Below are 12,374 nucleotides of genomic sequence, written 5' to 3' on the forward strand. Positions count from 1 at the left end.
TCTGTCCTTCCTCCTGCACTCCCCTGAGTATCTGCTGCCTCTGTTCTCATCCCGTCCTTCGAAAGCACAGATGGCATTAATCGATTAGTTTTAACGCAGCACAGTCTTTTCTCTCAAGCCCTCTGGGACAGATTGGGAACTGCTCATGACGGGGGATGGCTGGCCGTAACAGAAGACCTATTTCAGTCAAGACGAGCCTGTGGAACATGCTGAGAGCAGCCTCTCCGCTGTGGGAAGGCAAGGTTCAGACAATATCATCTTTAGGCTTTGTTTTCTTCTTTGAGAAATTTTGCAGCCCCACGATTGTAAAATGAGCTCACGTGGAAACTGCTGTAGTGTGCAGAGTTATTAACCAGGTTTACTGCCTCTGTTCCAAATGGCACAAGGATGCAATGGGTTATGCAGAGCTGCCCAAGCCTCCGCTGGGCTGCAGCCTGTTTGCTGTGTAAATGTCATTTACCATTGGAGTCCATTTTGTTTTTCATAATTTTTGAGTTGTATTTGCCTTAGGAGTTTAACAGATTTCCTACCATTTTAAACAATTTAGCACTCACACACAATAGTAAAGAAGGAAATACGCTCTGTGTTAACAGCACTGAATTCCCCGGGGCTTTGTGCTGCTGGGTTATTACCAAAGCTCTCAGTTTTAGGATTTAGGGATTTTTGATCAGCTGGATGCTCTCACTTTCTGGATATCCTTTTTCTTCATGATGTAAAAATTACCTCTAGATCAACAGGGCTGGAGACTGATCCTAGCTGAAGAGGACCCATGCTGGTTTTGTGACCGAACGCTGGGAAGATTGGAAATACCTTCCTACCTGTAACAGGACCTGTGCTGGCCACTGCCAGAAGTGCTATACCCTGCCAGAAGTGCTATCCCTTCCCTCTGGAGCCTCCCCACCATCCACACATGCTTTTCAAGGCTGGGCACACATCAGTTCCTGCAACATCTGCTGCAGACCTCTGAAATTTAGACTTACACAGGAGACACCTCCTTGATCTCTCTGAGGTTACCTGAGATCCTGCAGTATAGGTTTACAGAGGATTTCAAACCACTGTGCTTATCTTGGTTATGGGATCAGCAAATGCCATTTTAGTAATTTGTGTTAAATGCAAATATATTTCTGTTTTTAACTCTGAAGAGAGATTTTCTTATTGCCTTGGGAGCAAACTTGTGTTTAGTTTCAATAATTCCACACCAGGAGAATGGATACAAACATATCCCCAGGCCAGAAGCAGAAAGAAAGATAGACAGGCAGATTTGGTTTTAAGTCTTGAGCAGACTTTAGGCTAGAAATCTGTCCTACTAAGCCTGATTACCCTAAGTATTTGTGTAGCACTTCAAGTTTTCAAAGTGCTGCACAAACTATAATTAATAAATCACTGACTGATAGACCCATGCAAAATGCGCACCTGATTATGGACCTAATTTGAGCTCAGTGTTATCATGACTCTGCTCATTGACTGATTAGCTGCACATGCAAATGGCCTGTGCGGGCATTGTATGGATGCCGTTCCCAATCAGCTGCAGCAGTCAGGATAACAGAGTGGACAATGCACATTTTCTTTGAAGGTCTCAGCTGCCTGGCTCTCCTTCGGCTCCCCACTGCCTTCACCCGGGCAGAGCGAGGTGGGGTGGATGGGGGGACTTGCCTGGTCATCCAGGGGCAGCTCGCAGAAGGCAGGGATGTACTTGGCCCACTCCACCAGCACTAGAAGCTGCTGCTTCATGGACTCACACACGTCGGAGATGTTGGCAATCTTCTTCCCTCGGATGTCTCCGTTGATCACAGGAACCGGGGATGATATCTGGAAGGAGAGAAGAGATCCTTCAGCTTTCAGTGCCACGGAGGAAACATAGACAGGAAAATCCCCAGCCCATGGGTTGTGTTGATGCACACTCCAGCATCAAAGATTACTTTTTTCTGTTGCACATCCAGCCCCTGGAATATGTGGCCCAGCACAACTCATTTAAATTGGGATCAACCTGGGGATCTGTGAACATGAAATGCTTCAGAGCTGAGGCTGTGGATCACCTTGGTAAACTCTCATGCCGTGAATAGACTGGAAAGCACAGAAGAAATGTTTCTAAAGCCAAGGTCTTCCTCCCACTGAACAAATGTGCTCGGTCAAGATCCAGGAGGGAACAGGGGGGCTCATGTAGCAGTCAGCCTCACCATTAGCAAGGACACGTCCACTCAGTGCCACTGCACAAGCTACTTGGTCCCACCAAAGGGCAGAGAGCTGCTCCCCCTTCTACCCCGCTCCAGAGCCGGTGCTTGGCCAGACCTGCCTTGTCTGCTTTGGACAGAAGACACGCAGGCTCTACTTCTCCTCCTGTCTGAGTCAGCATGAGCACAAGAAGTCTCTGCTGAAGGTAGCTTTCCAGGTCTGACATTGCTTTCTGTGAGCACCAGGTCATTAATATTTGACATTACCCAATTTGAAATGCGAAAGACAGACTTTAAAAACAACAACCTCCCACCTCCCCCCAGCTTTTAGGCCTTTTTGGCAAAACTGCGCATGTGCAAACATGCCCACAACACAGGTCACATTTTTTACATGGCGAATTATTTGTGATTGCAGAGGCAAATGGGGCCATTTCAGTTGCAAAGGACAAGCCTGACAACTCTGCAAGTACCGTCACACAGGCCTGGAAAGAATGGAAAGAACATCTCCCCCAAACCAGGCACCCAACCTCCTGCCCGGTTCTCATGCATAGCTGCACACCCAGCTCATCTAAAAAGTTGCCCTTAGTCACTACTTTATCCTCATGCTTCTGTAAGCAATTAACTCAACCCCATCGCTGCCCTCCGCCTGCCCTCGCTGCTCTTGTACAACATCAGCTCTTCCTGTCCTGTTCCTGCCAGCACTTTCAGCTTGGACCCTGCCAGCCTCCCCAAGGAAATGGAATTCAAATGCCACCTGCATTTTTTTTTTTTCAGGTTGCATTACCTGGAAGCTTTCCAGCTCTCAAGCTATTATTGAATAAATAAGATTGTAAAAATCTCACCATGTATTACCCTAATCAGAGAGCCCGGAAGGCTTAGCAAATAAATAAAGACCTCTGAGTGAGTGACCCAAGATCTTGGAGAAAGCAGCTCCTCAGCAGTATCTTGTTCTAATTAGCTAGGCACATAAAAGTTACCAATTACCGTGCTGGAGCCTGCCTTGTTTAATGAGTCTCTCTGTGCTCTGTGGGAGGGCAGGAGCTCCCCTGAATTTGTCAATGGTTGTAGTTTTTATCAGCAGACCCTGCTCAAGACTTACATATGATGCCACTGCAGGACTCAGAGTCCCGGAAATGTCTTTCCCTTGTAGATCCGGTGACTTGAGACCCCATTATCTCACACCTCTGGGAACAGCACGAATATTATTTTTATAGGGTATATTAGGGCCTGCGTAGAACAAGGTGAGACATGGGATGAGATTGGATATGCTTCTTGTGTACAGGATTGGCCCTTGGCCCTTCTGGCATATCCCCTCCTCGGGGAGGTGGACCTTACAGCCTGCGCCCTAGCGTGGAGCCCAGACCACGGCACGTCCTGTCCTGGAGCATCTCCCAGGGCAGCCTTCAGGGTAATATGACCCTTGAAGCAAGGAAGAACATGGACTGCCAACTCGAACCCCTCTTCATTTTCCTCAGGACAAGGAGTGCTGCTCTCCCCAGCTCCCATGAAGAGTGGCAGCTCTTGCCTCCAGCACAGCCCCATCCTCACCACTTGTTCTTGCAGACAAACCCTCCCTGCAGCCTGTGCGCTCCCGTCCTGTCCTGTGTCCTCCCAGACAGTGCTGATCTGATGTACACCATTTGCAATACCCAGATTCTTAAATTGCAGTAATCTTTTCAGGTAAACACTCTAGGATATAAGTCTTGGCAGTATGCTTGTGGAAAGGGGGAATTTCTAGCAAACACTGGAAAGAATATCTACATAAAACAAGCATGAAACTGATTCTTCGTGAAACTGTGCAGGAAGCCAGAATCCAAAGTTCCTAACAGCCGATGGGGAAGGGAGACTGTTAAAATAATACTCAGCTGGCTCTACTGGCCAGATAGTGCCTGATGCTTTTGTATTTGCCGAAGAAGAAAGAAGAGGTACCTGTTGTGCCAGGACTTCTGCCTGCAGTAAGACATTAATGGAGGGCAAGCTGCTGTCTTCGTAACTTGACCTCCGGGTGCTGATTCGGTCCCGTTCATTTTGTACAGCTGCAAGAGAGTATTTTGGCTGAGCTGCAGGTCGTCCGTGGCAATGCACACTGAAAGCTAGCACAGGCTTTTGGCGTTCCCCTTCCTTAGCTGCAGTTTCCCAGCTTCCCTGCCTGGCAGGGCGGAGGTGCAGCTGTGTCTGGTTTGTGACGGGATGCCTGTGGGAGCTGACTGCATCTGGTGGTTCTGTTTTCACATTCGCTTTATTAGGCTTTCCTGGGATGGGGTCGTTTCAGAACCCAAACACCTGGTTCAAAGCCTGTAGAGTTCAATGGGAAAGTTTCCTTTCAAAGGATCTGGCTCTGAGTTTTTTGATTTCAAGATATGGGGTCTGAAACGGTGGCCATGCTCACGCATGCAGCCCAAAGCTTATGTGTGAAATGGAGGGGTGGAGTATCTGCATGGCTTCTCTGTCTGTCCACATGACTTCTGTGAGCTCCGTTTGGGAGGCTCTTGTGCCGGGTAGGTGCAGTTGGAAAACTTCCGTCTAAGCTACAATAAGGAAGGAAGTGCAGAACAGCTCCTACTTATCTATCCAGAGCAACAGAGCTCTCTCATACCTTATTGTAAAGAGAGTCCCAGGACAGGTTTGACCCCAGCGTGCCTCCCTGCTTGGTCTAATCTTGAGGACCCGGGCTTTGAGTCTAGTGCAGCAGCCAGAGCAGAAGCAGTAGTGCTGAGGGGGAGGATTTGCCTCTCTATCTGCCACGAGGCCGTGGGCTGGCCGTAACTCACCACGGCCACGCCAGTCAAAGCCATCTGCTCAAATAAGGTATTGATCGATGGCAGGGGAAACAGAACAGTCCCTGCCTTAGGCTGGTGGCTCTCGGGATTGATATGTTCTCAATGTATAAATCCACCTGATAAAAAGCAATAATGAGGCTGGGCCAAAAGAAAAGCCCTGCAGTCAGCGGCTGTAAATAGGAGCTCTCAAGGTTATGCCGCTTGTTATCAGTAGCAGGCCCCCGAGTTCAGTCACGCCATGATGTTTTCAAAATGTTTGCTCAGTATTAGCTGGTCATGCACCTAATGTAACTTCTATTGAATATTAACAGACAGCAGCAAAGCTCTGGGCATGGGATGAGCGGGCGCCGCAGGGAGAGGAGGATTCCTATGTTCTTCAGGAAAAGTCAAGCCAAGTTCCTTGCAATATTTCATCCCCTTTAACAGGGAAGAAATGTTCCTGCTCAGAGGTGTTCCCGCAGGCCGGTGTTCCTGGGGAAGCCGCCCAGGTACTGCTGGTACTTCCCTGTTGTCTTCAAAGATCCCGTTTCTCCTAAGTTTCTCCTCGAGGGGGTGTGAACTGGGGGGAGCACAGGGTTTAATTTCTCTACCTGGAATAACAGGGCCAAATGCCTCCCGGTTGTCCCTCTGCAGACATCAATGGGGTGAGCTCTGCGGGATGCCAGGCAGCTCCTCTGAGCTGCTCCTGGCAGTTTGTCCCTCAACTAACAGGGCCACCAGTGGGGCCACCAGCAGGGCCACCAGCAAGGTCACCAGCAGGACCACCAGTGGGGCCACCAGCAGGACCACAGCAGCCCCAGGTTTCCTTGCCACTGTGAATACTCCTGAGAACTAAGCAGGGCTAAACAAGGGGTGAATCCTGTCCTGTCGTGTGCAAGTCATGGGGACCTGGAAGGGCTGCAGAGGCAGAGAGGCAGGGAAGTTGGTGGGGTGAGCCTGGGCCATGCAGGGGGGCGGGTATCTTTACTCATTTCATATGGAGTTAAATAGCCAAAATGCTCCACCTTGCTCTGGGTCCTTTCTGCTGTGGCTGATGTATCAGATAAAACTAAGCTCTCTGCAGAGGGTCAGCAAGAACCTATATGTACATTAGGAAAAAAAGGGGCAAAATGACAGTTGGACCTTTGCCGGACTCACCCATCCAGCTGTGGATTTCATGGTGACTCTGGGGCAAGAGCACTTAAAGCAGTTTTCCCAAAGTGTTTCCAAATTTCCAGGCCTTCTTTGAAGTTTCTGCTTCTCACTGATGTTGAGAAGCGCTCCCCAACCGCTCAGATGCCCTGGCTATGTGGGAGCACAGGCGATGTGTGTGTCAGTGTGAGCGAGAGTGCGCTGAAGAGGCCCGGGTGTGATTTGTGTGTACAAGCACGGGCAGTTCTGAGACACAAGCATGGCCCTGCAGCGCTCTCGTGGGCTTGTCTTTGCTGGCATTTTGAGAGGTGCCCTGAGAAGGGGCACTGACATTGAATTTGGGAGCACACAGGGCCCCCATGCCTTGCCCTCAACTGTTGGGACGATGGCTGCTTGCAAGGACTTCGCATGGGTGGGAGTGGACAGGTTGGGCACATGCAAGGCTCATGACTGGAGGCCAAAACTCTCCCTAAACCCGCCTGAGATGGGGGTCTGGATCTGTGCACAGGAGAGGACTGTGGAGGGAAGACAGGGCTAAGATGGCTGGGCGAGCGTGTACACGGCAGGGACTGGCCTTGGGCTGCGAGGGCTTCCTCAAACGCATGCAGCTAGCACGACTGCTGCTGGGGGGAGCGTGGGGAAGCCATGCCATCACCCACCTTCCTTCTTCATCCCTGCTCGGAAGCACTTCTTAAGTCTGCAGTATCGGCACTGGTTTCTTTTGTCTTTGTCTACCACACACTGCCTGTTAAACCTGGGAAGAAAGAGAGGTGTGAGGAGCAGCAAGACTGAGCCTGAAGGCAGGACAAGACAGAGCCCCAAGCTCCAAGATAAGCTCAGAGCAGGTTCCCAGAGGCTCACCCTGAGAAAGGAGCCCTGGTCTGTGCAATTTCCACGCTTGCTTTAACCTGAGGTTTCTTCTTTGCACTGAACATCTTGGCCCTCTGCTCTACCTCTAGATGTTCAATAAGGACGGGCTAGAGCTGACAGTCGTATGCAGGAGCTCAGGCTGCTGGTCTTACTAACCACTAGGCATAGGATGCTCATGATGGACTAACAAGCCCCACTGAAGTTAAAAGTGTGAGCCAGGAGGGTCAGAGCCAACTTGGTAGCCTCTGTTTTAAGTTAGATCCCAGTTAGAAGGGAGGAAGATGCATTTATTCTGAATAAAAAAAGGGTAGAAGGTTGTTCTTGAGCTAGTAAGGTTAAGAACTGGGTTTAAGTCCCTGCATCTCTCCAGGGCTGTGTCTGGGATCCAGGCAGGTTGGTTCCCACCTCTGGACAGCATTGCTGGTGTGCAAACAGCTCTGCAGCCACCTGTGCTTCAAAGAGGACTTGGGAAGCAACCAGCTCCTTCCCTCCACACTTGTATCACCAAATCCATTGCACACGGCAGGGCAAACGCTGATCTCCCATGTGTGTGGCTCTTGCATGCAGCACAAGCCTGGTGGCCATTTGCAGCATGAATTTCGCTTGCAAATTTGCTCTAATTTACTGCAGATTGATCAAGCTTGCAAAGTAAGGACAAAGGCTTACAGAGCTGGGAAAGGGCTCCCAGCCATGCCAAGTTCTGTAGCTTTTGAAAAAGGTTGTTTCTGCCATGTTTTTTAAAGCCCCAAGCTAAGACTTGCCCAAATGGATGCCTGAAAGCAGCTTTTTAAGCATTTCTGTAGCACTTATATAAAAGCCCTAGTCTCCAAAGAATTGGGCACCTTGGCTTTTCCACTGAAGCTGTGGGGAGGAGGCTCCCTGGGCAGCCAGCTTAAATAACCCTGGGGTGCAAGTGATAATGTGCTTCACATGCACTCATAAACCTGGCGCTTCTTTCTGTCCCTCAGATTTTAGAGTCATGTTGCTCTTCATGCTCTCCAAGTGGCTGTCAGGCCATCAGGAGTAACTCACTCAAAAAGCCCGAGTGATTTAGACACTCTGAGCTGAGGATTCCTCGGTTTCCTCTGCGACTGTCTACGTGTGGGTTGCTCAGAGAGGGGAGCGGGCAGGTCACAGCTGCTGGTGGCGCGGGAGAGCCGTAGGCTACCACCAACGATGCAAGGTGCAGTGCATGAGTTGCAGGAGCAACATGGGTGCCTCATCCTCAGAGACGTGCACGCTACGCTGCCCAGCTTGTTGCTCCTTAGATGTTCTTTTATCATGTAACAGGCAGTGACAGCATTTTAGGTAGATGGCAGACATACTTCCATCTCGTGATGGAGAAGGGATGGGAGGCCACTGAAGTGCCCCTGTAATAGGGCTTCCCCCCTGGCATCACCTTGCTTGCTGGCCGCATCCACGGTTGGCCATATTCATTTGCAAGAACATGTGCTTGGCCCATAAAGAATGGGGCAAGACCTCCCAGTTCCCTGGTAATCACTGGAGGGCAATCCCAGAGTGAGAGCGGTCTCTGACCCTTCCCAGCTGAGGGGTGGGGTCAGGGAAGGTGGTGGGGGACGCAGGGAGGATGAAGAGGATGAAGGAGCATGCTGCTGCGCTTTGAGGGCTTTGCCGTTCGGCTCCTAGGGACTATTTTGTCTCAGCCACATGACTCTGTCCCCTCTGTCCTTACCTGCAGGAGTACATGTGGTTCTTCCGGACGCTTCTCCTGAAGAAGCCTTTGCAGCCATCGCAGCTGGAAGCCCCATAATGCTTCCCCGTGGCGCGGTCCCCACAGATGGCACACAGCGCGCTCACCCCGATGCTGTTGGAAGTGTTGAGGTTGGCTGCTTCTGATGGAGATGTGTCTGCTTGGGGAAGGACACAGGAAAAAGAAGACGGTGAGACAGCCAGCCATGTCCTAACTCAGTTTCCAGTGAGAGACTTGATTTTTGGAGGAACCAGGCAGCTGCAGCCAGGCTGTGCGGCAGGGGCCGGTCAGAGAGGTGTGTAAGGAGTGGTGGGTGCTCCTAGTGTCTTAAGTCATTGCATTTTGAGTGTGCAAAAGCTCCCCGTGTGCCAGGGTGAGACAGCTCTTCCCAAAGGCCTGACCCCAGCGATGCCTTCAAACAAAGCGGAAACCCATTTGCAGGAGTCACAGAGCAGAGCCAAAATTCCTCAGGGATTTGCAGATGCTTTGGGCTGCAGTAGCGCGGCCAGAGAAAAAGCTGGTGCTGAGGTATTACAGCTCAGGGTGAGCAGCTGATTTATTAGAGAGGTGTTTGTGTTGTAGCACTGAAAGAGCCCAAGACAGCACTGAGCAGACGCTATCAGAGAAACGAGGTGACCAGCTCCCTTTGCCGGAGAGCCTCTCTGCCAGGCAAGGAGCTCCAGCCTGCACGACGGTTCTTCAGGAGAACAAGACTTTAAATGCATAACAAACCCAAATGACTTCAGCTGGAAAACTCATGTGGGCAAACGCTACCTGTGCAAGGAAGGAGTGATCAAATTAACCCAGAAAGAAAGGGTGACGCTATAGCACGGAGGAGGCTGTACGCTGGGTATCTTCCAGAGTCTGGTAGCACCACAGCTGAGATTGATGTGTCTTACAGTCCTTACAGACCGAGGGGGGCTGGCAGTTGCAGGGCTCTTTTGGGAGGATGGGGAATTGCAGCAGCCTCTGTAGGAAAGGACATCTGAAAGGCTCGAAACCATACAAGCCCTACACTAAAACCCCTCCAGCAAGCCAAACAAACCTCAAGGCTGAAGGGATCAGCCCTTAATTCAGTTGATCTAATTGTCCCCTCCCATGTACATTTTCCTGTATCAGCACAGGCACATTCCCCTGCCTCAGTGGAAATCCCAGTTGCAAATGATACCCAGGATCTACAAAGCCGTAGAAACCTGCTGGGATTTTAATACTTGAGTCTGTTGGTCCCTGGTCTCTGGGTTTGGCAGGGACACAGCTAACTCTCGCCCCAGGAAGGCCACAGCTGCTCCCACTTGGCACCCAGCAGAAAGGGGGCTGGGTGCTATAAAGAGGCTGGTCCCAGCCAGGCTCTCTTTGGTGGCTGGAGCATGGGTGCTGGGGGTGGGCAAGGCAATGCTGCCTGGGGCAGGGCTACAATTTTACCTTTTACTTTGCAGAAAAAGGGGTATTGCAGCAGGCGCTCCACAGCCTGCTCATGCTATCCCTCGGCAGGAGTAACTGGTGTGGATCCAGCAGCGAGCTAGCATGGGGGATCTCGAGCCAGCCCCTTCCCTGGCTCTGGCAGCACCTTTCATTTCCCTGCCTGCTTTCTGTCTTTCTAATTCCTGTGTCCCCCCTGTATTTCTTTCTGAGTCAGTTTGCTGCCTCTCTGTGTCCCTGCCTGGCACACCCTGTCACGCAGCTGCATTTCTGTGCATCCAGCACTGCCTGTGCAAAGCTCCTCTCTCCACTCCCAACGCCCTGAGCTCCTCCCAAGCCCGTTCTGGCTGTCTCCTGTCCCTACAAGCAGCTTGCCTCTGAAAACATCCTTCCTCCTAACGCATCCCGAGGGCTTGGCTGGATGAAGGTCATTCCAGAAGGAAAGTTAGGTTTCCAGTTTCAGCTAAACATAGGACTTACATGAGAGAAGAAGAGCTGATCTGCCTATAATCACATTACTTGTGTATCTGTGACAGCATAGATAAATCCCTTTTTAGCAGTATATCATGCTGTAATCAGATGAACATAGAACAGGAAAAACTGGCACCATTATCAAAGAAATTACAACATCTTAGTCTAATAGCCAACCGACAATGAAATTATTGCCTAATGGATAATTTTCCAATTAAGTTTATTTCATAGTGCCAGAAATGTGGGCTTCTGACTGCTGCAGTGAAGTGGGTTTAATGGGACTGATTTGGAGTTAAGGCAAATGGAGAAAAGAAAAAATCTGACTTTAAGTTTGAGGCCTCACAGCTGAGACTTGTGTTAGGACAGGAGCTCCTCGAGAGGTCCCCAAGCCTGTCTGAACACGGGATGTGTTTAGGCTGTGACGGTGGCAAACTGGTCGCTGCTGAGCAGCCACCTGGGCTGGAGCTGCAGAGCTGTGCAGGGCAGGGGCTGGTCTATCCTGCAGTCCTCGGCCAGAAAAGGAGGTTTTGCAGGCAGAGGTTTTGCAGGCGGAGGTGCGGGCAGTTGCTGGAGTGCCAAAGCAGCCCTGGAGGTGAGACCTGCCCCTGGTCTGGAGCCGGGCAGAGGAGGAGGAGAGGTGTTGGTGCCGCCTGACCCAGCTGACTCCTCCACCTCTAGGGCATATTTCATATTGCACCTGATCTCGTCATATAGAATTATCGTGTCCCTCTGCCCCGTGGAGCCCTCGGTCCAGGGGGGCCGAGTTGCAGCCCCCCGTGCAGGAGCTTCTGCGTGCTGGGTGGGAGAGGGGCATGGAGAGGAAGCAAGACCTGAACTTGTCCCGGAGGGTCCAGACGGGCATCAGCAGAGCCGAAAGGGGCTGCTCTCGACCCCGAGACCCTGGCTGGGTAGGATCGGCCCCTGGGAGCGGAAAAGGGGCTGAGACCCAGGGCGGCGGGGAGTTATTGCACAGCAGAGCCATTTCGACACCATGGTGTCACGTCCATGACAGAGCAGAGCCATAACCCAGGGAAGACCTGCACAGGCTGTGAGGGGAGAGCCCGCGCCGCTGGCACAGCCCTTCTGGGACAGGGGTGCCCCCGCAGCCTCAGTGACGCAGCAGGCGGGAGGAAAGGGCTCGGGAGGTCGCTTTCTGTGGTGTGCTCCATTTAGTCATTAACCTTCTATTTAGAGAGACTTTAGGGGGGACTTGGAGAGGAATCTCCTGTTATCTCTGAGCATTTAATCACTCCTTGGTCCCCAAATGGGTGGGACAATGTTGTGAATCCTGGTGGGTTAAGTGTGATCCTACCCTCCTGAGGGGACGGGAACACTTGTCTATCCCCGCCAGGTCCCCTTGCCCCTTTTCCCGGGGCCTGAGCCTCCTGGCCCTGCAGCGCTCCCAGGGAGGGGGATGCCACCCCGCACCCCAGCGCTGCACGGGGAAGGACCGTGGCCTCGGGGAAGCTGCGGGGGCAGCGCCTGAATCGCTTTTCATAGTGATTTCTACCCTTGCCGGGTGCTAAATGGCTTTCTCCTCCGGGAAAACCTAACTCCAGCTGCTGCTGGGGTGGGACTGGCTCTCTGCTCTGGAGCCACAGGCTCGGTCGTCTGTCCGGTGAGCCGTCACCAGCGTTTCACTCGGGAAGTTTTGGCTAGTCTTTTCTCTTGGTTGGGGCCTGGGGGAGGTGAGACCCCCCTGTGCTCAGCACCAGCCCTGGTCCCTGGGCTGAATGTCTAGTGGGGACCTCTCATTGCACCCAGCTCCTGGCGTGTGCCCGTCCCCGAGGTGTCTGGGCTGCAGGGCACCATCCCGCCTGC

General features: G+C 51.8%; 1 protein-coding gene across 2 annotated transcripts in view; it reads right to left on the reverse strand.

Annotated features, from left to right (window-relative positions):
- Positions 1-12,374, reverse strand: part of HNF4A (hepatocyte nuclear factor 4, alpha) — a 17,868-nt gene that overhangs the window by 4,986 nt on the left and 508 nt on the right. For both annotated transcript variants that reach the window (XM_009326717.1, XM_009326716.1), the window contains exons 2-5: positions 8,646-8,820; positions 6,742-6,836; positions 4,101-4,207; positions 1,654-1,809 (exon numbers count right to left, since the gene is read on the reverse strand). In XM_009326717.1, the coding sequence (XP_009324992.1) occupies positions 1,654-1,809; positions 4,101-4,207; positions 6,742-6,836; positions 8,646-8,820 (533 nt within the window). The remainder of the gene's footprint in view (positions 1-1,653; positions 1,810-4,100; positions 4,208-6,741; positions 6,837-8,645; positions 8,821-12,374) is intronic.

Source organism: Pygoscelis adeliae, unplaced genomic scaffold (assembly GCF_000699105.1).
Source record: "Pygoscelis adeliae isolate BGI_AS28 unplaced genomic scaffold, ASM69910v1 Scaffold286, whole genome shotgun sequence".
Lineage (NCBI taxonomy): Eukaryota > Metazoa > Chordata > Aves > Sphenisciformes > Spheniscidae > Pygoscelis > Pygoscelis adeliae.